Here is a 25,684-nt window from a genome sequence, read left to right as displayed (position 1 = left end):
CAAATCTATTTGCCAGCCATTCATGTAACCAGGCAAATCTATCTCCCATTCAGCTTCTAATATGCTGGAAAATTATAAAGTACTTGTGAGAAACATATAAGCACATGTTCAAATATAGCAACAGGAAAAATAAATTCTAATACATTTGTTCACAGCAAATTTTTTTAGAATTCACAATGGTATCAATTCTCAAAACATGTCTTCAGGTTCAGTGTAAGCCTTTATTTTGTTAAGTTAAACCATCTCCTACTCAGGTAGAACAGATAATCCACCATCTTCTCAAGTAGAGATGGTAGATATCATTTCATTCAATGACATTCAAGCTGGCAATTAGTAGCAATAACTTCATCAACAGGAAGGCTATTTGAAATTCCTATTGCAGTCCTCTTTTTATTAATACTTGAAGACAGGCCAAGAAAGTTAACACTTTACTTAGTCTGAAAGTGGAAACGTGGAGGTCAAGGTGATATTTTTTAACCAGAGTGTAATGTTATCATCTGCTAGCACTTTGTGATTATAAAATTTTAACGTAAAGAAAGTATGCATCTGCTTTTAAGAGAAGTGCCCTTTGGAATCCAGTTAATTCTGCAGTTCACATGTCTAGCAAGAAAGACTCCGATCTTCAAATATTTTTCTCCATGAAATTAAACAAGTCATATGAAAACAGATATATTCAAAACTAATAGGTGATAAAAAAATAAACAAATCTTGACCTGAAATCAAAATCACATAAATTAAAAACCCAAAAAAACATCAGTTTAAACATACCTACACAAGGGAGAGAATAGCCAAGCTCTGGGTCATGGATGAACTGGCGGTCATTCAGCATAGTCACACAGTACAAGTGGAAACAGTCTAGGCAAATGACATGGCGATGCACACACTGGAACACAAGCACAGGACTCCTGTTAAATAAAACCAAAAAAACAAAAAAAAAAATCCAATGAAAATTATGAATAAGGATGGGATCAAATCTGCAAACTGGCCACAGCCAGGAGAGGCAGCACCTCCCAGTACTCTGCTCAGGACCAGCACACTGGAGGTGAAAGAAAAAATGAGTAAATTAGGAAGTATTACATACAGGTGAAATGTGCCTTCACTGCAGTCTTCACTGCAGGAACACCTAACGGGTTTGCTCTAATACAGGTTAACTAATTCTACAAATTCTTGATGGACATACCTTAATTGTTAATTCTGAAACAATGACTATGAACGCTTTGATAAAGCACTGTTTGTGCTCTCTTATACTATACTGCTTGCTTATCTCACCTTCTTGAAGAGTATTATCAACCTTGAGTATCAAAACTGGAAAAATTGAGACATGTATAAGCTGAGAAAAAATGCTGAACTACTTTTATTTGTCTGTGGTCAAACAAACAAATGGGCTATATGTTAATATTTTTAGTAACTAGGAAGAAAGGGAATTGTTTTTAAAAGTAAAAGGACAAATTCTCACATATTCATGGTACTCTGGGAGACAGGTATTAAAATACAACATCAAATACAGTAGGACTTGTGATAAAATCATTAGAGTTAACAATACTCCTTTAGCTTCTATAAATCCTGCTAGACGATGCTTTGAAAACCCACTGAAATGGTAAATCATCAAGCCCTCAATGTAAGAATACAACTGCAAAATGTAATCAATAATAATTTCACATACTGTATATAAGCATTTAATCTTCCTTGAAAATGTGCTTTAGAGCTGCACATACTATAGAATTCATGGCAATGTGTTGGTATCTCCAAAAATACAATTTCTGTGTTTTAAGGATTTTGTTGAATAAAGCAGATTAGAAACTGAATTAAATAAAACCTCCCCATTACTAATCCTTATTAGTTACCCACTTGCTGTTCTGAATGTAACAAATAATAATTTTTAAAAGACAGCTGTTAGGCAAAATGAGAAGCTGATCTATATCATTTTAGCTCTGGATGGTCCCAAAATCATTATAGAGAACTGGAGGAGCGGTTATCTTGTCCCCAGGGCTCACCAGATGAATGAAGCCTTAAGCAAAACATCCCAAATATTTCTTTCTGAAATGCAGATATAATTAAAATTTCCTATAACTTTAATGGATACATCATTTTTAGGGTTAACTGCCCATTTTTATTACTTCAGTATGAGCATCGTTTTTAGTTTCATGGGAAGCTCAAGGGATCTAAATTCACAACGCTCTTACTTTCATTTCAAAGACAAAACATATCTTATGTATAAGAACAGATCCACACTAGAAAGCCATCAGAAGTTGAACGTCTTTAAAAAAACAGGCCAGAAATAAAAATGGTATTATCAACACTTCCACCTAAACTTGTAGGAAACCAAGACTGACAGCACTTCATTATGTCAATGAACTACTACTGTCAGTTACTAATGTAAATTATTTTGTGACAAATATTTTTGCTTCTTAATATATTACAACTGTTTTTAAATAAATGCTCCATCTCTGGAAGTGTTTAAGGCCAGGTTGGATAGAGCCTTGGGTGATACGATGCGGGGGAGGCATCCCTGCCCGTGCCAGGGGGGCTGGAACTAGATGATCTTAAGGTCCCTTTTCAACACTAACCATTCTATGATCCTCTATAGTCCAGAAAAAACACAGCTATATCCCTATACACTTAAACTGCATTGTTAGGAAAAACGTTAATCTTAAAATGTGCTATCTTTTAACACTACCAAACTTGCAAGCAATGCACACGAACTAGCTATAAGTCTGGGTTCTGACTCTGTCACAAAACATGAGCTTAAGCTTTCACAGCTATTATACTGTCTGCTAATTTTGCAACCCACAGTATCTGTGGCGTAAGGCTTTGAGAAACTCAATCTGTATGCAATGCAGATTTATTCAAACACATTTGGCATTGGAACAGTAACTGTATTCCAAGATTTTCAGATTTTGTATCAAAAGAAAGCACTTCTAGCTTAAAAGTGATACAGAAGTTTGGTCCCCAAGATCAGTAAAGACAAAGATGTAAACATTATATTCATAATGCCTGGATGAAACTAGTAAATACCCATTTAGGATAACCCCAAGAGTAATTAATAGAAGCCTTGCTTGCACCAAACACAATTTGTTTTTGAAAGGAGTATTATGAAAGTAAAAAAATTTGCCATATAATGTAACAAGGGCCCTTGCTCAATCCAACATAACAGTCTAGTAATGTAAATCTGGTATATATTTTAGAAGGTATTTCATAGGTTCCATTTACATAATACATTTGGCTGAATTAGAGGCTTCATGAGAATAATATATAAGAAGAATGTTTCTCACAGCAAGGGATAAATTGGTCCTTTTTATTCACCAATTATGAATGTAACCACTTTTAAAAATTGAAAATCCAACATTACAACTCATCACAGAGAATTCCCATAATAAGTCACTTGCTCCTGTGCTCTGATTTCTTTTCATTAGAATTTTATCAGCATGCATTTACTTAAACGAGAAAGGAGAATCTAAAATGTTTCTCCTTCATGTTATTGCTGTCAGATATCTGTGTGGCACAACAGCAGCATAGCTGGAAGTGCTATCTGGTCTACACACTCCTTCTTTTTCCTGAGAAGCATCACATTGCAGACAATTCTCAGATAGACTACAACAATATACTAACTAAATAAACATACAAAGGCTCGATCTTGTTTAGATAAGAAGCTCGCTGTGAAATAAATCTCATGACAGTTATTAACATACTGCAAGTGAGCCCAGTGGCTATGAATGTGAGGGGCTACTTAGCATAAGGAATTATTTGCAGGCATAACAGTGGATTAACTGATGTATCTTTCAACGCCTGCTGAAGAAAAATGCCGGCAACTTGTCCCTTGCTTGGTCTTTATCCTTCTTATTTTGTAAAAAGCTTCACAGAGTAAAGGTTAAACAGCATATCACATGTATCAATCCATTATTTTTTAGCAAATGTGAGTTGCCATGGTCTGAAGCACTTCAGAGCAAAGAATACCTCTAAGCCTGTAGAAATCTGTGAAAAACATGTTGGACAAATCTGTGAAACCCCCTCGGGGTCATTTCTAGGTGACAGTTGGATTTTTCTCACCTCAATCTCAAAATCTTAACCAAATAATAATAAAAAACCCTTAGCAGATGTCTGTGAGGCTGCCTTGCTGGGATTACAGTCAGCGAAGCAAAAACAGCCATTTGGGATTCATTTCTGTGCAGTAAATAAATTTGAATGCACACAGCTATATCACAGCCTTTAACCCCACCTATGAGTGCTATATATATCATAACACACTTCTGCATTTCTGATACATTTTTCCATGTTGGCAGTCTTCCTGTACTTCAAAAGGCTCTCTAAGTACCATGAAATAATTTCATTTCTAAACGAATTTCTATGCCATTCCTTAAGCAGCATTCAAGCAGTTTTGGCTCTACCCATGCACCAGAACAAAGTTACAATGCCTAATTATCCAAATTATTAATCTATCACATCTTCCTCATGGAGCTGTTACAGGAAGTGTTCTAATTCATACAAAGCTGGTGGCACACGTGGTTTTCCTGTCTACTGCGTACAGTCCACAGTCTTATGCAAAACTACTGAAAGAATTGCCCATTTATGATGCTTTAAGTGCATGGTTTTCTTACCATGAGCACTTCCAAGTACCTCCAGGTAGAGTAGATTATTAAATACCATTAGAAAGATGCTACTAATTATATAAAATATAAATATAGAAAGCAGAGAAAAAAAAATCACAGGGATTTCTCTTTTAGAATTGAGGCAATTTGAAGGAAAGTATAGCAACAAATCCTGCCTTTTAATGAGCAATACGCTACTAAGGGTATTAGAAACAGTGACCTAGCAATTGCAGACAACCTGTAAATAAGAATGCAGACCTCTAATTATTTAGACAAGGGTAGGTATGTGAAAAGAGTATCAAGACCTTACAATAAAAAAGAAACAATGATAAAGCACTAAGAAATCTCACAGTTACAACTTTGCAACCAAGAACCCGTATTTCAAGGACTTTTAAGAACACACAAAAAGTACAACCGGGATGAAAATAAATCTTTACAGATTGTGCCAATTAAAAAAAAAAAAAAAAAACAACACAGTATACATAAATAGAGTATTCTCAGAAAACTGACACATTAAATCCACTAAAACAACCAAAAAAAGACCTGGTTTTGTGTCTTTGATCACTTGCCACGCAGCACATCAAAGGTCATAAGGTGAAGGATATGAACAGCACGAGACATCACTGCGAGCTTACATTTTGTGGCTGCGCTTCTGTATAAAAAGTGTATTCTGATCCACAGCTGTTAACTTAAAGGGGCATTGGCAAGTGAAAACTGACCTACTTTCTTCTGTATTATGTTACATGTTTTCCTCTAAAATGTGCTTTCGTGTTTCTTATTTCTATTGGAAAGCAGCACCGTGAGGCCAGAACCCAGGAACAGCCTGACAGTAATAAAACAGAATATAAGAGGGAAGAAGAGGCACACTTTAAATTAGCACTCATCATGGCAAGTGTTCTTTTCAGCAGTGCTCCTGTTAACTCTATTGTTAAGGGTTTTTTTCGTGCTGTGGAAGTGACACACATTATTGCCTGTAAAATCTGTGATCACTGTGCCAGGCAACAGCATCTGCTTCCCGACGACACAGGCAAAGGAATTCAATGTTACGTGTACTGGTATGTTCACATGAGCACCCAGCATTAAATATGTGCTATGCCTGCTTGCTCAGACATGCCTTGTCTGAGCTCCATCTTTAGACAAAATAACTACTGTTGGCACTAACAGCTGAATCTTATGATATCCAGGAATGGCCAGTAATTAGGCTGGAGAAGAAACTTTTCCTGTAATCTATCAGATTAGCTGTCTACAGCACTCCTCTGCATAGCAAATAACTGATAAATCAGTCACGCTTTGAAAGATCAGTAGAACCTGCTCCTTTCCCTTCATCTGTGTTTTTAAAACCAACTTAATGCTCCACTGGAGAGAAAAGGAAAAGACCTCAGTAATGGAAAGAAAAGATGACAAAGGAAGCAGCTCATTAAATTGTCCTAAACCAAGCCTCAATGCCAGTTGACAGTGCAAATACAAGAACAACCAATGGGATCAACCTAAGTGTGGAAAGTCTTTGTTTTTCACAGAGCATGGAGGACTTTGCATGGATGTGGCTCTTCAGCGCTCACTGGCCCTTGGATATTGATCCACTCTATTCCTCCCCGCAATCCCCTGGGAGCTCAAGGATTGCCCTCGCATAGGGCTCATGATTTTTTTTCACATGTACGTAACTGCACTCAGTAGTACACCAGCAGTAAGACTGTAATTATCAGTAGAAACACAGCAGAGCAGCCTCCTTAAATGTTAACTCAGAACCTTTATAGCTTGCTGAGCATCAGCTTACTGTGAACTGATCCATCAATACTGGCTCTTTAGCATGTAGTGACCTACTAAAGCCTTTGTCACCAAAAGGTGGCAAATACTTCTTTAACCCTCCCATGGATTTCAGTTGGCTCACAGCAGACTTTCCTCTCCCCTGAGGCAGCACCCATCCTTTAGCACCACAGGCAAAACTGCTATTATGGGCAGCCCACACCAGCCACACACCATTTTGCCCAGACCCTCCCTTTCACAGGCTCCTAACTTACTGTTTAGAGATACTCAACTTATACAGACTAGAGACATGCAGTAAGAAATCAGCCTAATCTGGTTTTCAGAAAAAGAAACCAAAACCATAAAACCCCCAAAACCCAAAACCATCAGCTAGGTAACCAATGAAGTTAGGAGAATGATGTGATATCACAACAGGAGGAGGAAGGGCTAATTGCACCTCCACAAGCACTATCATGCAATCCTTCAGTAATTAAAAATGAATAAAGCCAAAATGCCTTTGCACCCTATTGACCTCTTAATCCCCTGACTGGTTGCTGAGGATCCCATTGATTTCTTTCAAGGATTTAAACTTTATTTAGTCTTAGTCCCTACATCTATGCTAGTAAAATTAAATTTGTCAGCAAATGTTTTTATGCCAGTGGGATGCAATTGTCTATGCCCTTAAATTGTTAAAATGGGCCCCAGCATAGTTTTAGGCATGCCAAATTGCTAGTCCCAAACAGCTCCTGGGCACAGTCCAGCGTCTACCATGTGCTGTCTCCAACGGGCAACAATAAGCTGCATGTGGCCACCCTCCTTTAAAAACTAAGAGATTTTAATAGTACAGATTTACAGTAGAAGAACTTTATTCTGGGACACTTCTCTTAACACCAAATCTTACTGAATTATTCTCTTTCTTGATTTTAGATTCACCCCTCCATTCACAAACCAAACCTTTTAAGACTGCCTGTGAAAATTACGCTGTATGCAAACGCACTGCACAGAAGAAAAGTTTCCCAACACAAAAGACAAGACAGAATCATGACCTCTTTTTGATTTCTTGTGGATGCTGAAATCCCTGAAAAGACAAAAGTGGAAAAAAATGTTGTATATCATCTTAAAGGATGCTGTCACATTATCCTTTTCATTCCCTGGGACTCCAGGAGGGACTATGACTGTTGGACACAATATCTTTCACTGTGTAAACTTCAGTTATCCCTTTAGAATGTGTTTCTTAACACATATAGAAGAAAAGATGACTGGAAAACAAGGTAAGGTAGAGAAGGGGAGGAAGGGGAAGAAAAAGGAAATATGTAAGAGGGAGCAGGAGATACACCAGCTGTATCGCTTCTATTTGCTCCTAGAGAATTATCTTTTACCACTTTGTTTTATGGTTTTCCTCATCTTTCTTGTCAAATATGAATATGCAATTTATATGTTCATCCAAACAATAGCTTGAGGGTGCTTCCCATTAAATGAGTCTTCAGTCTCAACCAAAAATATTTTTATCTTAGAAACAAAAACACCCTCAAGTTAATGTTTTATTTCTTTATAGAAACCCCTCTTTTTTCCAACTCACTATCATCATAATTTACAGATAACATTTACCCTTTCCTCCTCAAGGCAAATACCTTACCATAAATGTCAAGATGCAGTTATCTGAGAACACTTTCTACATCAGCACCTCCAGTCAAAGGGAAGAAGAACAGGCTTTGGGCTGGCAAATCTTACTGAATGCATTTTGACTTTTTAAGTGTACAAAGAAGTTAATTCCCCTTAATAGTCTAAACGAAATGGGTTACAATGTCCACCAGAAAATTGTTCTAACAGTGAGAATGGTTTATGTCATTTTTCTATACTGCTTACAAGCACTATCATAAGATATTCACACTGTGATTTTTTCTTTTTTTCTGATCTTGCTATGGCCCTTGCCAGAAGAACAAGTGTGGAATTTAAATGCCCAGCATCCACACAGCTCTATGCTTAAATTTCATTCGCCTTCTCCATCTTTATCCCTAGATGTCAACTTCCATTAATTACACAAAAGAGTAAATGGAATCAACTTTCCAATAAGAAAATAAGAAAAAAAAACAAAACCCAACCCAAAACAACGAAACACACAAATTAAATAGTAAAAAGCAGGCACTATTGAAAGGGTTGGGAAGTATCAATTCTGAATTTTTAATTGAGCCAAAAAACCTAAACCAAACCAAAATTTTGCACAAAATTCAAGATTTTTTAATTCTAGAGATTAAACTCAGAAGAGGATTCTGGAAGCGCAACTGATTTTATGTGCCTATTTCCTGTTTAATCTCAGTATAACATTTTCATTTTGTACCGCCTGCTTAGAGGCTGGCTTGTCCTCTTTGTGTCTGTTCTTTCAAGGAATTACAGTATACATTAGAACTCAGGTAATTTACTGTTCTTTGTAGAGAAATCTTCAGGAAAAATCTTTTCCCATTTGTCCACCTGATCTAATATCTATGCAACACCTAGGAAAACTGACATTCATCCAAATATAACTTTCTGTTCTTATAGAACCATTCAATTCCAGATCTTGATACTCAAATGATGCAAAGAGTACAGTGAAAAACAACAATAAATAGGCACATGTGAGATTTATCAGCTTTCCCCGAATACACAGATCATTCCTACAGAAACTACTCATACTCTTCTGTTACACTCTCTCTCTGTTACAGGAAGTAACCTGGCCTCAGGAGAGAGGACAGTATATAGGTAGAAACTTGATAATTCTAAATAAATTCAGAAATATTAACAGGCATTTACTAAGGTAAGATTTCCTCTGCCTTCAATTTCCTTTTGACACATCTGTCAACATGCCATACTTACTGCATATGACCTATGGTCTGCATTACAGTCTAGCTATCAGGAAAAAGAGGAGGTGTAAAAAGAACAAGAAAACAGAATGGAAAAGAAGCAAGAGAACATTTTTAACGTAGTCAAACACATTTAACATGTGGCATAATATCTTGATGTCTCGCAATCATCATGGATAACATCACTACTTCATTTCACAGTCTGCCTATATTCACTCACAGGCTGATTAAGGCATAAACTATAACAGAGAAATCTTTCATTACAAATGCTGGATTTCTTCCATTACAATGGCAAATAAAATACAGGGAGTCTAAAAGCTGGTTTAGCCTAAGAATCTGTACACCACTAAAATGTGTCCAAGGAACACATTTGGACTCTGTGACAAACCCCTTCCTGCTCGTTGTTTTGTTCAGGGAACAAAGAGAGATATATCATTACTCAAAACATATTGATAAAATGAACAAGTGAGCATCACTTAATTCAAAATGTAGGACAAAACAACAAACATTTCTCAAAAGAAATCTATCTGAAGCTCCTTCATTTTCTGTTTCAAATTATAGAACAGCACCTGAAATAAATGTCAATCCCACCTTATTTAAAATGGTATTTATCAATAATAATTGGAAATTAGATCACTCATCAATCTCTATTTTTTGTTTTTAAGTAAAACTTTAACTATTGCACTTTTTTCTAATAATTTGAAAAATTGTATAAGAAAACAGTACTCTGGACTATAGTTTTTTACCCTTGAAATTTACTCTAAAGTTTTACTTGAAGTTTTTACAGTCATAAGGTTTTTTTAAGTTAGTGTTTTTTAAAAAAAGACAGGACCTACTGAAATGCACCTACTTTCTTTCATAAAAAAAAACCCCAAACTAGCAACAAACCACAACCAGAAAATAGCAAACCAGGATACAGGGGAATGGCTTGATCGGATTTTGGTTTTTAATTTAGATGCTATGTAGAAATAACCTCTGGGATTACGATTGTGCATAGTAAAGAAATAAACTTTTTTTAGGATGTTAGTAATCAAGAGAAAAGTACATCAACTAGATTGTAGTACACAGATACTATCAGATAAAATAAGCGGGGAAAAAAAAGGAACACAGAAACGCAGATTCCCTGCCTCAAATCTCTGCACCGCACTATCTTAAGATAGAAAACCTTGAGAAATGCTATGTGAAAAAATGTTTTAAATTAGGGAGTATCACTTCTTTATTCTGTTTCAAAAAAAAAAAAATCTAAGCTCATAATGACTCGTGTAAAACATTACTCAATTACACTACTATCAAGTTCACATGTAGCAATACTCAGAAATGAAATGTCAATAGATGCTTGATATTTAACTTTCAAATAATTCTAATTCATCTGTTTTCTAGAATATATATGATTTCTCTGCCAAATTCTAGTCTCATGAAGACAGAAACTTCTCTGGCAATGATGAAGAGAGCCTTGAAATTCAGTGATGAGAAATGGAGGGCTCATAGAAAATGTAGCTGTACAAATTACATTAACAAGTAGGGCTACTAGGAGTACAAACTTGTCTGAAGTCATACATCCTGCTCTCAATGTCATTTCATGCCTTTGAAAGTAGTTCATGCAAGGGATTCATTATTTCTTCAAGAGAAAGAGTGCTGTATTGTGCTCAGCCCCACTTATTTCTATACAGATGGACATAGCGCATGCTTTGATTAGCATGAAACCAATGACTGAAGCTGACAGGAATCTAGTGTTGCTTCTCTGAAGATACTACAGAAATGCATTTGGCTGCAGTCTGCAAAGGAGTAACTAATACTACAGCAACAAAACCCCACACAGGACACTGACAGGGAAGTTGCCAAAATGGCTAATAGAAAAGTTAAGACTTGCACTTCTTTCCTAGGTTCTGTTTTCATTATAATCAATAGCTAAATTGGCATTGACTTGAGCTGACCAAAGTTTAGACTTACAGTTTTTTGAATAAAGACAAAGATATAATTCAATGTGAAAAATAACATCATCTGAAACTGACAGTGACAGACCATGTGTTTTAATCACATCGAAAAAGATCTAATTGTGCATCAGCTGTACACAGAAAATTTGTTTGCACCTATACACCTGCTTAGTTTTACCTGGAAAACATTCTGCTTTAGCATTCACTGGACATCTTTGTATTTTTAAGTGGAAGAAGAGAGAAAGTTCAGTTCTGAAATAAAACTGATAAAAGCTTAACCAGAATTTCCTTTTCTGTCAAAATAGAAGCTTTCCTCCTTGTTCATAACACTTATTCAGGAGTCTGAGGGACTGGCTAAGGCCAGTATGTCTCAGTGCTATGCTCTGCCTGACCTGATTTAGCATTCAGAATCACAGAGAACAAAGTTCATCAGCCTAATTAAAGCTGGAAGTGCAATAAGGCACCATTTTTATGATGCTCAAGCTACTAACTATGCTGGGCTTTCTAATTTACATCTTTGGCTGCACAGGTACTGGAGCTGACTGCCTCAGTCCTCCTTTGTGGCAATTTCGTAATCATCCCTTGGCAATGCACAGACTGGGAAGGAAAAAGAGAAAAAAAAAGATTGGTTTGTAACAAATGTAACCCTTGAAATGACAGCTATTAGAAATACTCAACAATCCAAGCGTCTGGATTCAGTTCAAAACTCTTCCAGAAACTACTAACCCTGTGAGCATGATAGATCCCCCAAAGAAAGTTCAGGCCAAGTCTTATCTAAACTGGCTCTCACATTTCCCACTTGTACATTATACCAATTATGCTTCCCATTCTCTCTTACATTAGCTAACCTGACATTGAGACATTGACCTGTTCAGCCATGCGTGATTCATCAGGTTTGCCTTCTGCTCGTAAACACAAGCTATAGAAGACAGCAGCCCTTGAACCCCAACCTGCTTTGGCAAAGTGTGAGAAGTCAATGACATTTCCTTGTCATGTGCTATCAGGAACCTAGCAGCCTCCTGGAGCTCTGAATCACCACATTACATGTGCTGAGTTTACAATGGAGCTGCTCAGGTTTTACAAACAGTGTCTGCACAGGGTTTCAGTATACTTGCGTAAAGGACCTTTTTATTTAAGGGTTGGCCTCGCTACAGACAGCCTTGTTACAAGGGGTGAAGTTTATCGAATTAGAAGCAACACTGTTAGTATTCAGGACACATTTCCAAGTGCATATGACATGTCAGCTGCTTATATGTCTTCCAATTCTGCTTCACATATTCCTTTTAAAGTTAAACATGAAGTGACAGAAGTGTAGAAATATCTGTGTCCTGCACTTTGTGAACATAACAGCTAAAAAAACCACCTTGACATGTCAGCTGACAACTGAAAAAATATCTCTGACCTCTGCCGAGGCATTCTTATTTTCTTGACATCAACTTTTTGTAACAGAGAGAGGCACTGAAAATACATAATCATGAACTACACAATTATATATATATACTCCACAATTATACATATATATATAAATAAAGCATGAGGAATTTTATTTGCATGCCCCCAGATACAGCTTCTGTCTTCACTTCTCCTTCTATGTCTGTACAACTACCTATTCTACTTTACAGAGACATCCCAGAGATCAAAAAAACCCAGCCCGGTAGTTTATTTCATATATTTGTAGCTATTTTCTTTTAAAATATATCTTCCTTCATCGTCCATTAACAGACACACCACTTTCAGCAGCTAGTTCTTCCAACATTTAAATAAACAGAGCACTCCCTGCAGCAACTCCTTTCTTCCAGAATTCCCTACTACACTGTTTTTAATCTCTCTGTCCTCAAGATTCCTTATTCCAGATGCCTCCAGTTCAATCTACTGTTATCGTTTCCATATCAAGGCCGGCGTGGCCACCCTGGGTTCCAGTGGGGTTAGGAGCCCAGTTAATGCAAGGAAAGAGATGACCCTCCCATGAAAGTGATGCGACATGACATTTTTCCTGTTAGCCTGGGTCTGCATTCTACATTTATTGTACAAACTCCAATTTCTAAACTGAATTTCAGAGGTAACAGGTATAGATTAAGTTATGATAAACACAGCACATTGTACCTTGCCAAAGGATTTCTTCTTAGCATTACTCACATCTTAATTTTACGTTCTATTAACTACCAAGAAGCTTTTGATCTTTTAATATTCATTATTTGAGAAGTTATATGAAGACCTTTCAGCTGGATGATGGGGTTTGTTATGCTTTAAATGCACGCTTATGGGGAGGGGGAAAGCTGTAGCTTTTTAAAAGCCACACATGCCCTTCACCATCCAGCACAGGCTGTTAATTGTATGGAGGCATTTGTTTTGTACCTTGAAAGGTGAAGAGCTTCAGCAACCTTGTCAAGATTCTTATCTGTACTCAGAGGATGGGGCCTAATTTTAATTTTGCTTAGTTCTGCATTAATCAGAACTGACTACACACTGAGGACAGTAAAACTGGTCAACTGTAAAACCAGTGGGAGAACAAGATTTTGTGGCAAACCAGATACTTGTAACTCTTTGCAGTGATCCTCAGATAATAGGTCATAATCAGAACAATGGGAAAATTGCAGCAAAAATGTCACTTCAATAAATAAAGTTAATGGAACAGTCTTAAAGAGACCAAAACCTTAAAAATTGGGTGTTACAGGAAACAGCAGTGCACATTTCAAAGGTAAAACAAAAGGAGGCCTATTATAAAAATCCTTGTCTCCAAATTGGGCAAACAAGCCACCTGAAAAGTTTGAGAAATGAATCCCTAGCCATTTAATCCATTTTACTTCTTTTTTTTTTTTTTTTTCTGGTATTAGCTACAGTTATTTGGATAGCCCTCTTATTCTAAAAAGTCATTATCGCTGTCTGTGATGGATATTTCGAAAAAGTCTAGCTAAGATGAAGCTAATGTGCCTTTTTCAGGGAAGAAAGTGCCTTCAAATGTTCTTTGAAGTCTCTCCATAATGCTCCATAATAGAAATGATACTTAATCAACGTGGAGACCAACCATGTGCAGTGCAACATATGGTTGCTAAGTGAAATGTATGAATGTGTAACTTCTTGACCAAAGGGGTAGAAAAGCTATGAGATGTTCTTCAATCAGGGGCTTTTGGAGATGAAAGGGCTGAAGGCAGCCTTGGCAGGAGTACCTATGAGATGACGGAGCTCTGGACCCTGAGAGAAGGAAGCAGAGCAAACTACAAGATTATAACCCTAGACTTCAGTAGAGCAGACTTCATCCTCTTCAAGGATCTGCTTGCAAGAATCCCGTGGGATAAGGCCCTGGAGGGAAGAGGGGTCCAAGAAAGCTGGTTAATATTCAAGGATTCAAGGATCACCTCCTCTAAACTCAAGTGTGGTCCATCCCAATGCTGAAAGTCAGGCAAAAATCTCAGAAGGCCTGCATGGATGAGCATGAGCTCATAGTAAAACTCAAACATAAAAAAGAAGCATACAGAAGGTGGAATCAGACTGCAGTCCCAAACTGAACAGTGTGCATGAGGGGTTCTAGATAACATACTGGTTAAACAGAAGAAAGTTATGGGAGGAGATTATTTTATTTTGTTCATGTTGGCATCATATATACTAATTTTAGCAAGCACAGTATCCTTTCCCTCCCATGAGAAACAAATCTGCTTGCAGGGCTGCTCTGTACCCTTGTTTAATCTGTGATGCTGCAACTGGAATTTGTCACTATAGGAGCTACATCTGATGCTACAGCCTGAAGCAGAGCTAAACCAAAATAAACAATCTGCTCTATTCTGCTTAGACTAATACGACAGTGATGTAAACCCCAGCACAGTGGAAAATGCATAAATGGGCTGCCACACTGCACACGTACACATAAAACCAGCAACACAGCTCAGAAGTTTTATTACTAATACTTACTGGGTGAAAGAAGCCTTGCTTGGGCTTTGGCTTTCCTATGCAACAGTATATTTTTTGTGTGTTAATGTGGAAAATATGCTTATTATTTCAAAAGGCACTAGGAATTTTCTGCTGCACTGAGACAATGTTTTTTTTTCTAAAAAAGTAAATAAAAATAAAAATATATAACTAAATAAAGTCTAGTCAAGTATTTACATTATTACAACTTGTGCAAAGTTATTAGGGTGGGATAGCTAAATGGGATTATTTTATCATAAATAACCCATAGTGACACAACTGTGCAAATATTTGTCCCAATATCTTGTGTTTGAATACAGTATTCATCCCTCCCTCTATGTCTCTGTTTTTTGATTTAGGGTCTCTGGAGCTTTGCCAATGCTCAGCTGCTCATTCCAGTTGCACATACAGGCTCATTTATGCAGTCACATTGAAACCCGAATATGGTTATTCCTTCTAATCAGGTTCACTTGATCAGAAGGGGGGGGAGAAGGGGGAGGGGGGAAACGTTCTGTTAAATTTATCAGCTGGAATGGCTGACCTTAAATCTAGAGTCTTACATGCAGTCATTTTTCCTTTTCTCTCTCCCCGAGCTAAGAAAGCCCTGCAAAGGCAACTGACTGAGCAGGTCACATTCTTCTATAAAGATACAAGAGGTTATCTTGTTCAAATAATTTTATTTCAGGAAAAAAAAAGAGGATGGAACAAAAAGGAAGGCAACAAGGTCAATTCAATAACACCACAGACTGTTTTCTAACTGCCTTACTATGTATATATTTTCAGCTCCAAAGACGCATTTTCACACAGAGCATTTTTATATAAAAAAGACAAGAAAAAAGCAGCAACAACAATAAGAAAAACGTGAGTAAAGCAGCTCATGAAAGTTAAGGGACTACGAGCAAAAGAACTCCTCTCTCCACATCAGGCACAATATATACGGCATCAGTGCAAGCTTTTCCATATAGTCCTGCCTGTGACCTCAGCCTTCCTCTGTAAAACCATTTTCTCAAAGTGGATGAGGTTATCTAGCCTGAGTGATAGCTCAGGTCTCGTGTTCTTCTCATGAGAAGCCCCTACATGAGCCGAGCTAAAGTGCAACAGCTAAAATTTAAAATTAATGCTAAGGAAGCCACTTAAAAAGCAGCAGATACCCTCTTGCATTTTGCAGAGAAATGGCTGGCTTTTTACAAAAACCCTGCTCTGCTTTCTTGCTCCTGCCTTGCTGATAACCCAAAGTGAATTGCTTGTTTTCTCTATTGCTGCAGACCACGTGCTGGGTGCTGGCAAGGCAGAACTCAGGTCTCACTTGCCACTTTTGATTGTGCCATGGGACCACAGAACTGCAATATTCGCAAGTTTAGAATTCCTCTTGATGTTTCAAATTCTTGCTTTAAGCAGCTTGTCCTACCACATCCTACTAACAAAGGCATCATGCTTTGCTTGTACTTGTTTCTATTCTCAAGCTGTATCTCAGACTGAATCTGGGTATTTCCCAAAGTCTCCCTTCCCCCATTAAGGGAGCCTCTAGACAGCAGAAATCTTCAGACCTACCCCTAGATGGGGCTACTGTCCACAAATCACTGCACTGGGAATAAAAGTTCAATTCGCCGAGCACAAGAAACTGAAATTAAATGCTGACTATTTATTAATCTCCTGCCCATTTATTAACCCCCTCATCCTTCATACATACTTCTTTGGCCTAGGCTGGCACACGGCAGTGATCATATTAAAACCTTGAACTCTCTCTCATCCCCTTTCTGCCATAAAATAAGAGCTATTTTCTAATCACATAAAACTAGACAGAAAAAGGAAGAGCTAACAACTGCTTGGAAAAAGCTCTGGATGCTTTCAGCTTAGCAGCAGCCAGCAAGCAATGCAGGGACAATTGTGTCATGAAATCCTACACTGAGATATTTCAACAAGATATAATAATGTTGAAAACACCTAGGGGAAGCATATATTAATTTTTCTGCTTAACTTATATGGCACATAGCATCTTTCACATTTACTGCCATGCAAGTTCTCCTTCATATTATTTTCTATTTTCAGCTTCCCACTTGTTTTAGCTGTTTGCAGCCAATGAGCATTACAAATTGAGAAGCCAAAGCAAATCCCTAGAAAACATGTTTAATGCCCAAATGAAATAATTTAATGAATTACTCGTGATTTTAGAAAGACTGAAAGAGTGATTTCACATACTGGAATGAACAGTGATGATAGAAAGAGATAAAAAATTACTTTCAATATTTACAGGTCCATTTCCACTTGGATTGCTTCAGGGACCCATCCTGTGCTGACCTACACCCTTAAGTCATTTCCACTTACACTGAGAGTGCAACTCACTGTCATATGAGTTGGACTTTTTTTTTACATTCACTATGTACTGTGTAAGTGGACAAAAACAGGAAGAAAAGAATTCAGTCCTCCATGATTACTAGTTACTGTCAAAGTGATTTTTATGCTATTTCTTTCTATTCTAACTTGAAGACAGTGAGATTCTGCAGTTTGCTTCCTAGAGCTAGTTCCAGAAATTTGAGCGTTCACCTTTCTGTAAAGGAAATTTATAGAAGAGTTGGCAGTACTGCTGCATGAAAAGATGAAATGATTCCATGCTAAATAAAAAAGAAAAAAGAAAGAAAAAATGAAAAGGAATAAACAGCATGCATAGTAGAACAAAGAAATCAAATAGAAGTAGACAGAATAATTATAGATGTCTGAATAACACTCCAGATGGCATTTGGGCATCACAGTTAATAAGCAGGCTGTTTCAGGGGACCAGCATGTTAGCACATTATTGCAACAACTGGAAACCAGCAGCTGAAGCATGTCTGTCTGATTATCCAGGGAGCAGGCTACATGCAGCAGCCAAACCCAAGAAAAATACAGTGTCAAGATGCTTACTTTTATGACAGGTTCAGGGACCAATTTTTTTAACAGTAAGGAAATACTTAAAAGAAGCCATAACTAACAGCCATAACTACCAGCCATTTCATGAGAAAGTGGTTTTAGGCCAGTTAATCTGGCTTGAATTTTGGGCATTCAGAAAATGTATATTTTTTTGTATTAATACCTATGTATTGAAATCAAAACTTCTACACTTCTGATCAACTGAAAATTAAGCTGGTTCCTGTGTTCATCTCCCTCTGTGAAAATTTATTTTACTAGAAGCAAAGATAATAACTGAAAGGGAGTTTACACTAACATTCAGTTTTATTGCCCTTTTCACCATTGCAATCTGCAAACTACATCTGCAGTTGAAACCGTTGAGGTTGAATGCTAAATTTTCTGCCAAAATAAGCTTGATAACTTGTCAGTTATCTTCGCAAATGAAATACATCATCTTCAGGACAGCAAGGAGTGCAACTGCAGTCCTCAGGAAATGTATTTCAGAGATGGAAGGTCTGATATTTCCATCAAGTAGAAAGACCCTTAGCAACACCCATCCCATAGTAAGCCCTGAATTTATTCTAAACCAGAAATTCTATGAAAACATAATACATAATATTCTCCAAAATGTCAAAAATTATATGCCTTCTTACTTTCAATTTCAAATCAAGGTTACACCATAGAGCTCCTACAGAGCTGAAATCAGAAACAAAATCCTCTGCTTCAGCTCTGGAATTACAAGGTTTAGCACTGAGTATCCTCATTCTTGTTCTTTGATTCCTGTCTGTGGGTTTTCCCATTAATGAATCTTTGTACCTAAACCAATCTACACATAAAAATCCCACCAAAACAAACAATAAACCCCTTAACACTAATCCCTGTGATATTAAAACAAAGATATTTGAAATAATCTCTTATGGTAGGGTTTTTAACTGTTTGTATTAAAAAGGAAAAAAAAAAAAAAAGAAAAAGTTCTTCACTGCTCCTTGGTTCAGAAAAAGTCTCCTTGTAAGTGCTGTAGAATACAATTTTCAATGTAAGCATTTGCAGAACCCTCCTACCTCCCCACCCAAACGTTTCAGCTACTTGTTCTGAAAACAAAAAAAAAGTAAATGTTATGGTTTCTGCTTTTTTTGTGGGTTTTTTTTTTTTGTTTTTTTTTTTTTTTTTTTTTTTTGCCTGGAATCATTATGTCACTGTATCAGATGATGCTGATAATAACAACAACAACAACATTTGGTTTGTAAAAGATAGTGAAAGTACACGGTAGTTTTCTAGCTCACTGTGTTATTAAATATATTTATCAATGTATTCCACCCTCACTGAAGGATCTCCTGTTGCAATACTGAACAGTACCAAGCTTGAAGTACCTTACGGTTGGCACGCACACACATTCCTAGTATTGTTTATCCTCTGGGAAGAACGAAAATATCAAATACATCATAAAAGAAGGCTATTCATGGCTATTTCATAGCGGCTTCTTTGGTTCTTGCTTTCTTACTTAGTATCTACTTCCGCTTGTCTACATGCATGTTAAAAGAAAAGAACTACAAAAAATCTAGACTGTCATGAAAAGAGTACAGGTAGGAGCTTCGCTTGGTAAATTATACTGGATCTGATGTACATCCCAATTCGAGCGGGTACTGGAATTAGCAAAGTCTTGCCTTTTTATATGTTTTTTTAATCTTTTCTCCATTGTGTTTAATGTCACGGTAGAGAAAAACAAACTAAAATATCCAACATAACCTGAAATGCTAAGAAATTAAACACAAGTCAGAAAACAGACAAAGGTGTTTGTTCTCAAAACATTACACACTTTAAACATAATTAATTAAGATGTGAATTCCACCAGGAAAATCAGAGTACTAAGTATTATTTATGTACAGCTTGATTAAGTAGAAGTTTATGGGAGGTGTTTTTAGCATGTTTTGGACTATGAAACACTGCATGCCAGATAAGCCACAAGGGAAAGAAAAGGCATAGAAAGAAGCTGGAAAATTTAAAGGTTGCCAAGTTTCTTAATATCAACTCAAGGGTTCCTAACCACCCTGTACATGGAAATCTCCTTGAGCAGCATCTAGATCACTAAAGTAAATTACAGAAAAGCCAAAGAAGCATAAAAAAAAATGTAAGAAAGGTTCGGTATGCCAACATCAGAGCACATGTTACATGCTTGTCATAGAGGCAAAGTTAGTAAGAAATGGCCCACCTCTGCCAAACATAATTTTTATGGAGTTTAGATTCTAATACGCACTTCTCTCACCTCTGTATTACGTGCACCTTGCCTCTCTTCGCTTCACATGCTGCTAAAACATTTGACAAAACTTCGTGAGACTTCTGCTGTTCTACTATTAAGCTCACCATCAGCAAAAAAGGCTTTTTTGTGAATTAAATTCCTTTAAAAAAACTCATAACAGGTACACAAAACTCCTCCCGAAGACCAAGAACTCATTTTGCTCACGATTACAGTTTATATCTTGCCCAGATTGCCTTTCTGGTTTTTATTTCATCTGTTATTTATCTCAAATGTCTTTTTTGGAGTCCGCAATTTTTTGAACAGAGGTCTATTCAATGTAAACAACACACATAAGAAAAGAGGGGAAAGGAGAACAAAAGTGGTCCTCATACAGGGTATTTTCACCTGGACTGCATCAATCATGAATCACCACAATCCTGAAACAGTACATGAAGCCATACAACGGTCTCTGGTTAAACACAGCAATATAATGTGCTTGCTGGCTTCAGAGGAAGTCTGACATTGAACTCAGATTCAGCGATCCTCCGTGCTAAGGCCACTAAAAAACCATCAGTAAAGATGGCTTCCGAGTTCCAAAGTTTTTCAGGATTTTTCAGTTCTAAATGTATAAATCACCCACATTAAAATAAGATAAATCATACTGCTCATTTACAACAGGAGGAAGGTACTCATGAAGCTTCTCTGAATTCTCAGCTGATGAAAATGCCACTTATCTACAAGATGCTTAAACGAAAAGGTGATTATTTTTCATTATTTGAATTATAGTCATACCAAAAGACACAAGGAAGATTGATACCTCATTGTGCTGGGCACAATATAAAATATAGAATGAAAAATAACAGTTCATGACATAGCAAAGATAAGAATCTAAATAAACAAAGGAGGTAAAAAAGCATGAGGAAATAAAATTACTTGCCTTGAATAACAGGCACTATTTTACCACGTGAACAACAGAGACAGCACATAGGTGTCCTGAATCAGGAAGAGTGATGTCTGTGCCTCACAGCATCACTGCGAGAACAGAACAAGTGTGTTTCAGAATCAGTCTAAATCAAAACATTAAACTCAAATTGAGAAAAATAACCAGAGCCTAATACCATGACTGCCACTGTCACAAGTTCAGGCAATGGAATCTCTATCTTCCTTTCTCAGTAACATTCAAACTGTTAAAAATTTACTAATTTCTTGAGAAGACAGGGAGAAGGAAACCTCATTAGACAGCCACCTTTATCAGCAGACAGATCTGCATCAATATCGGACAGGGATGGTGGGTGGAGGAAGGTGATCCTACAGAAGCTTCCTTTGAATGGTTCCTGGTTCCTCTGGGTTCACAGGCCAGGGAGAAACTGAATTCAGATATAAAACTTTGAAGAGTGTATTTCTGAGAAAAGTAGCATTTACTTAAATGGAAAATCAGATTTATCAACTGTTAAAGAAAAAAAAAAAAAGGCTTTGAAAATCTTCAGAATAACAGCTGTCATCAGAAAACAGAAAATGAAGTGAAACCATGATGCCAGTGCGAATTTACACCTTTAAACCTTTGAGTATTTTTCAGACAGTAGCTTAGGTCACTAATGAAAATAGTTTATTAATGTTTAACCAGCTCCCTTGTGAGGCACAGCAAAACCCCCACAGTTCATTATGATGAGAGGCCTTTTTTGTTTGTGCTCCGCATTGAAGACCTGAATTTTGAATAGGTGGGAAGTTCATCAGCATAAAAGAGCATGTCAGAGTGCAGATGAAAACTTTTGAAGCTCACAACTGCTTTATGTCTCACTTTGGTCTCACAGTCCCTCATTTTTAACATACTCATATTCTGTCAACAGGATTTTTGTTAACATAATGCTGTTGAATAGCAAGCCCATAAAATGAGACTGCTAAATCCCAGCTTTATTCTCTAATGACCGCCTATCAAATATGTTCAGATTACCTGTCAACAAGAAGATGTTTTTGAATTTCTAGTTCTTCAAGCCATGTGGGAACCCAAAAATCCCAGCACTTCTGTCTTTGATAAGCATGCCAGTAAGAGAAAACAAGCAATCAGAACGTAGCTAACAATCACAGTAATTATGCCAGCAAAGAGCAATACCTCGTACCTTTACAGCTATTATGTTTCCCAGAAGGAAAAAAAACCCACACTCCTCAGTAAAATAGATAAATATAAATATGTTAGGGTTAAATAGTTACAATTTCAATAAAGCTTCCTTTTCGTTAAAGCACTGTAAGAATTCAAGAATTTGTAACATGTAAGAATTTTCATAAAAGGATTGATGTCCCTGCACCTAAGCAGAAGCTTAAGGTTTGGAAGAGGTATGCTGAGAATCTTCTGTCAGAGATTTTCTGGCATGGAGGGAGGTCTTTTCTACACAGGCAACTAGAAGAGATATTCAGGAACAAGTATCTCACAATAAATATCTTGATATAGTTACCATATTTGAAGTGACTGTATTGTGCAGATATTCTGTTCTAGAAAAATATGCTCTTGCTTAGAAATTCAGCAAGACATGCAGATTGCAGCAGTTATTATGAGAATAGCTTTTCCATTTAAATCCCTTTTTGCAAATAAACCTCACATTTTACAGATGAACAGCTGAAGCAAATAATATTTTCCTCCCTCAAAAAGGAGGGTATATACATTAAAGATTGTGTGTTTTAATTCCCTTAATAATGAACCCCATATAAAGAATTTTAAGTAACAAAGTAAATCGTGAAGTAAAGGATGCTGTATGTATAACTTCAGCTGCTTACTTAGAATCAATTGAAAGGTAGAGCATTAAACCCCAGCTTTTCACTCTCTAAAAGTAAATCATTGCTTAAAACTGCATGAAATACAGCACACTTCATTGTATCACTGCAGTATTTTAGAAGCTAAGGACTGAAAACTTCTAGGAGGGTGGGCATGATATCAAACATTTACCGATGGAATTTGCTGTAGTGATACAAGGGTGATGTTTATAAAACCTAAAGGACAGTTCTTATGATTTATTTTTTAAACTTTTTATGACAAAGATTTCTTTTTGTTTGCATAGGTTTTCTGCTCAAAGAAGAGTAGAAGATAGAAGCTTCCAGAACTCTGGTATCTGTAGCAGCAATAAACTGCCTGGTAGCACTGTCAAATGCATCAGAAATCTGACAGGAGGAGGGAAGAAAAATGCAAGGATTGATTCTAACCAGATCAGACTTTAAAATTTTCTAATGCAGATTATTTTTCAATATCATTACATTTTTACTAAAGCCATACAAAATAGACTATATACTTTTGCCAGTATTTGTCATCTTCCCTCTTACATGCCTCAATTCTACTTCATTGGTTCCTCTGAATTCAACTCTTTATACATAGCATTGAATTGCAGTTATAAAGGTATTTATGGCTGCAGTTCATGTAACCAAGAATGCTGCCAGTTTTCAAAGGCAAATGAACCTACATTTTTCTCTTTTTCTGTTTCTTTTTTGAGGGGATTATGTTTGTTTATTTTTGAAGTAAAAGCTTCAGTTACTTCCTCTGGAATGTTAATATTCTGAATAATAATGCAGATAATTTTCTAACACTTGTGTATTGCCGGATGAAGTTATAGAAAATGAGAAGAAAAGCTGATAACTATTAATTACATTATTCAGACAGAGCTACAGAGGATGTCTTCTTTTCCCCAGAAAACAAAACATAGTCCTGGGCACTGAAGGGAGATTTTCTGACCTACACTGCATATCTGCTTGACAGTTGAAGCAGTCAGAATGGTTTGAGGGAAAGTCCTTAAGTGTGCGCAAAGTTAAAAAACACTGTGGGGTATCAAGAGTCATTCAAGGACATACAATAAACTGTCTCCATCAAGGTAGGCATGCCTCAGCCAAATATTCTTGTATACATGCAATAACAAAATCAAAGAGCACCATATTTGCATATACAATAAAGATATACAGTACAGATCTGAAAATACACTGAAGACGACCACCCTGATGTTCAAGTTAAGTAGATTATATGTTTTGTTGCACAGAATTTAGAAGCAAAGCTGTACAAGCAGCAGAGACTTTGTCTATATGCAAGGCAATAGAAAATTCACCCATGGGAGGAACTCAGCTAGCTTTAGATACAAACTGAAAAACTAATGAATTAGGTTAAAACCACACTCAATAACCAAAGAATTCAACTGTGTTTGTTATTGCCAAATTTTTCAATTTCCCAACTTTTCAAGAAGCAAAGCACTTCAAAAACACAGCCTAACAATTCCATTGAAAATTTTAACCAAACAAGAAAGCCTGCATCTTTTTCTCTCTTTCTTAATCGATAGTTCCAAACCACAGGTGCAAAATATAATTAAATAAAATAAAAACTTTAGTAATGCAAACAGAACAGTACCTGTTGAGGAGCAGTGATATCCCTTAAATATTCCTCTTGGCTATATTAATGTTCTGTATAGTAATTTTGTCACAGTTGTTTTCTAAAAGATAACATGTGTATCATATCACACAGATCATACTTGAGCCTGTTTAAATGAAAAAAAGAACTGGCTTAAGGTTAACTCTAACTGTTGTTACAGCATAAAGTTGTAAAGACAAACCAGTGACTTTAAACTCTTCATGATATTTATGCTGCTGCAAAATGCATTTTTATAGCCTCAGCACTTGTTAGGCATTAAATAGCTGTCAGAGGGGATTTCAAGAGTAACCTTGTTAGGTTTTAACACAGGTATCACAGCACAGCCAGCCTGACTCACTAAAATTGCCTAGCTCAGGTATAAGCAGCTGCACTGTACGGTCTTACATAAGTTACTGTGTCCTTCGCTGTCATTATAAGATAGCAAAAAGTCCCTCCCTGTGTTCAGTGGGACTGTTCACTAAAATTAATTGAGAAAATAAAGCCACCTATGTGAAATGCTTACTTTTCACAGTACTGAATTGTTCTACTACACGTTGTTTCCTCAGTGGAACTTTTGACAACTTTGATTTTAACTCCATTTTGGGGCAAGTCCCACTGGCTGACTGATTTAAGCCCCGGGTGTTGGAGTGGAATCATTGTCAGCAAAACTGGAGAATAAACACCAGGTGGGCAATTGGGAAAAAAAGAATGTGAATTACTTTGGACCCATGTTATACATGAGAAAACAGAAAATTTTCAGGTCAGCTAGGAAGACACTGTGGTCTTCTCCCATAGGAGACAGATTTAGAATGAAGAAGCAGGTGTGGAAGTAATTAGCAAAGACCCCCACAGGTGAAAATAGAAAATAAGGCAACAAAAGTCATTGAGAGCAAAATCTTAAAGCATGCCAAGGAAGAGGACTTCTATGGGAAAATCTTCAAGAACAACCACTAAAGAAACAGAAGGAGTGACAGCACAGCCAACAGAGTGCTCCCATGAGAGCTAGAGAATAAAGGTGCCAAGGAAGGGAAAAAAGAAGAAGCTCAAAAAGAGAAAACCAGGCAAAAGTTTATATGAAGTTAGGGTAGAGTAAAATACTGACACCAAGCCAGGAAAAAGCAGTTGATGGCTTCATTGCAAGCAGGTTCTCTGGAGTGGAGAGCATGGCATCTGTTGAAAACACA

At 36.9% G+C, this 25,684-nt stretch overlaps 1 protein-coding gene across 2 annotated transcripts in view; it reads right to left on the bottom strand.

The window, feature by feature from the left end:
* PRKN (parkin RBR E3 ubiquitin protein ligase) overlaps positions 1-25,684 on the bottom strand; it is a 730,480-nt gene that overhangs the window by 292,094 nt on the left and 412,702 nt on the right. For both annotated transcript variants that reach the window (XM_065680442.1, XM_065680443.1), the window contains one exon: positions 769-905. In XM_065680442.1, coding sequence (XP_065536514.1) covers positions 769-905 — 137 coding nt within the window. The remainder of the gene's footprint in view (positions 1-768; positions 906-25,684) is intronic.

Source organism: Lathamus discolor, chromosome 5, assembly GCF_037157495.1.
Source record: "Lathamus discolor isolate bLatDis1 chromosome 5, bLatDis1.hap1, whole genome shotgun sequence".
Taxonomy (NCBI): Eukaryota; Metazoa; Chordata; class Aves; order Psittaciformes; family Psittacidae; genus Lathamus; species Lathamus discolor.
This window is presented reverse-complemented; position numbering and strand designations above follow the sequence as displayed.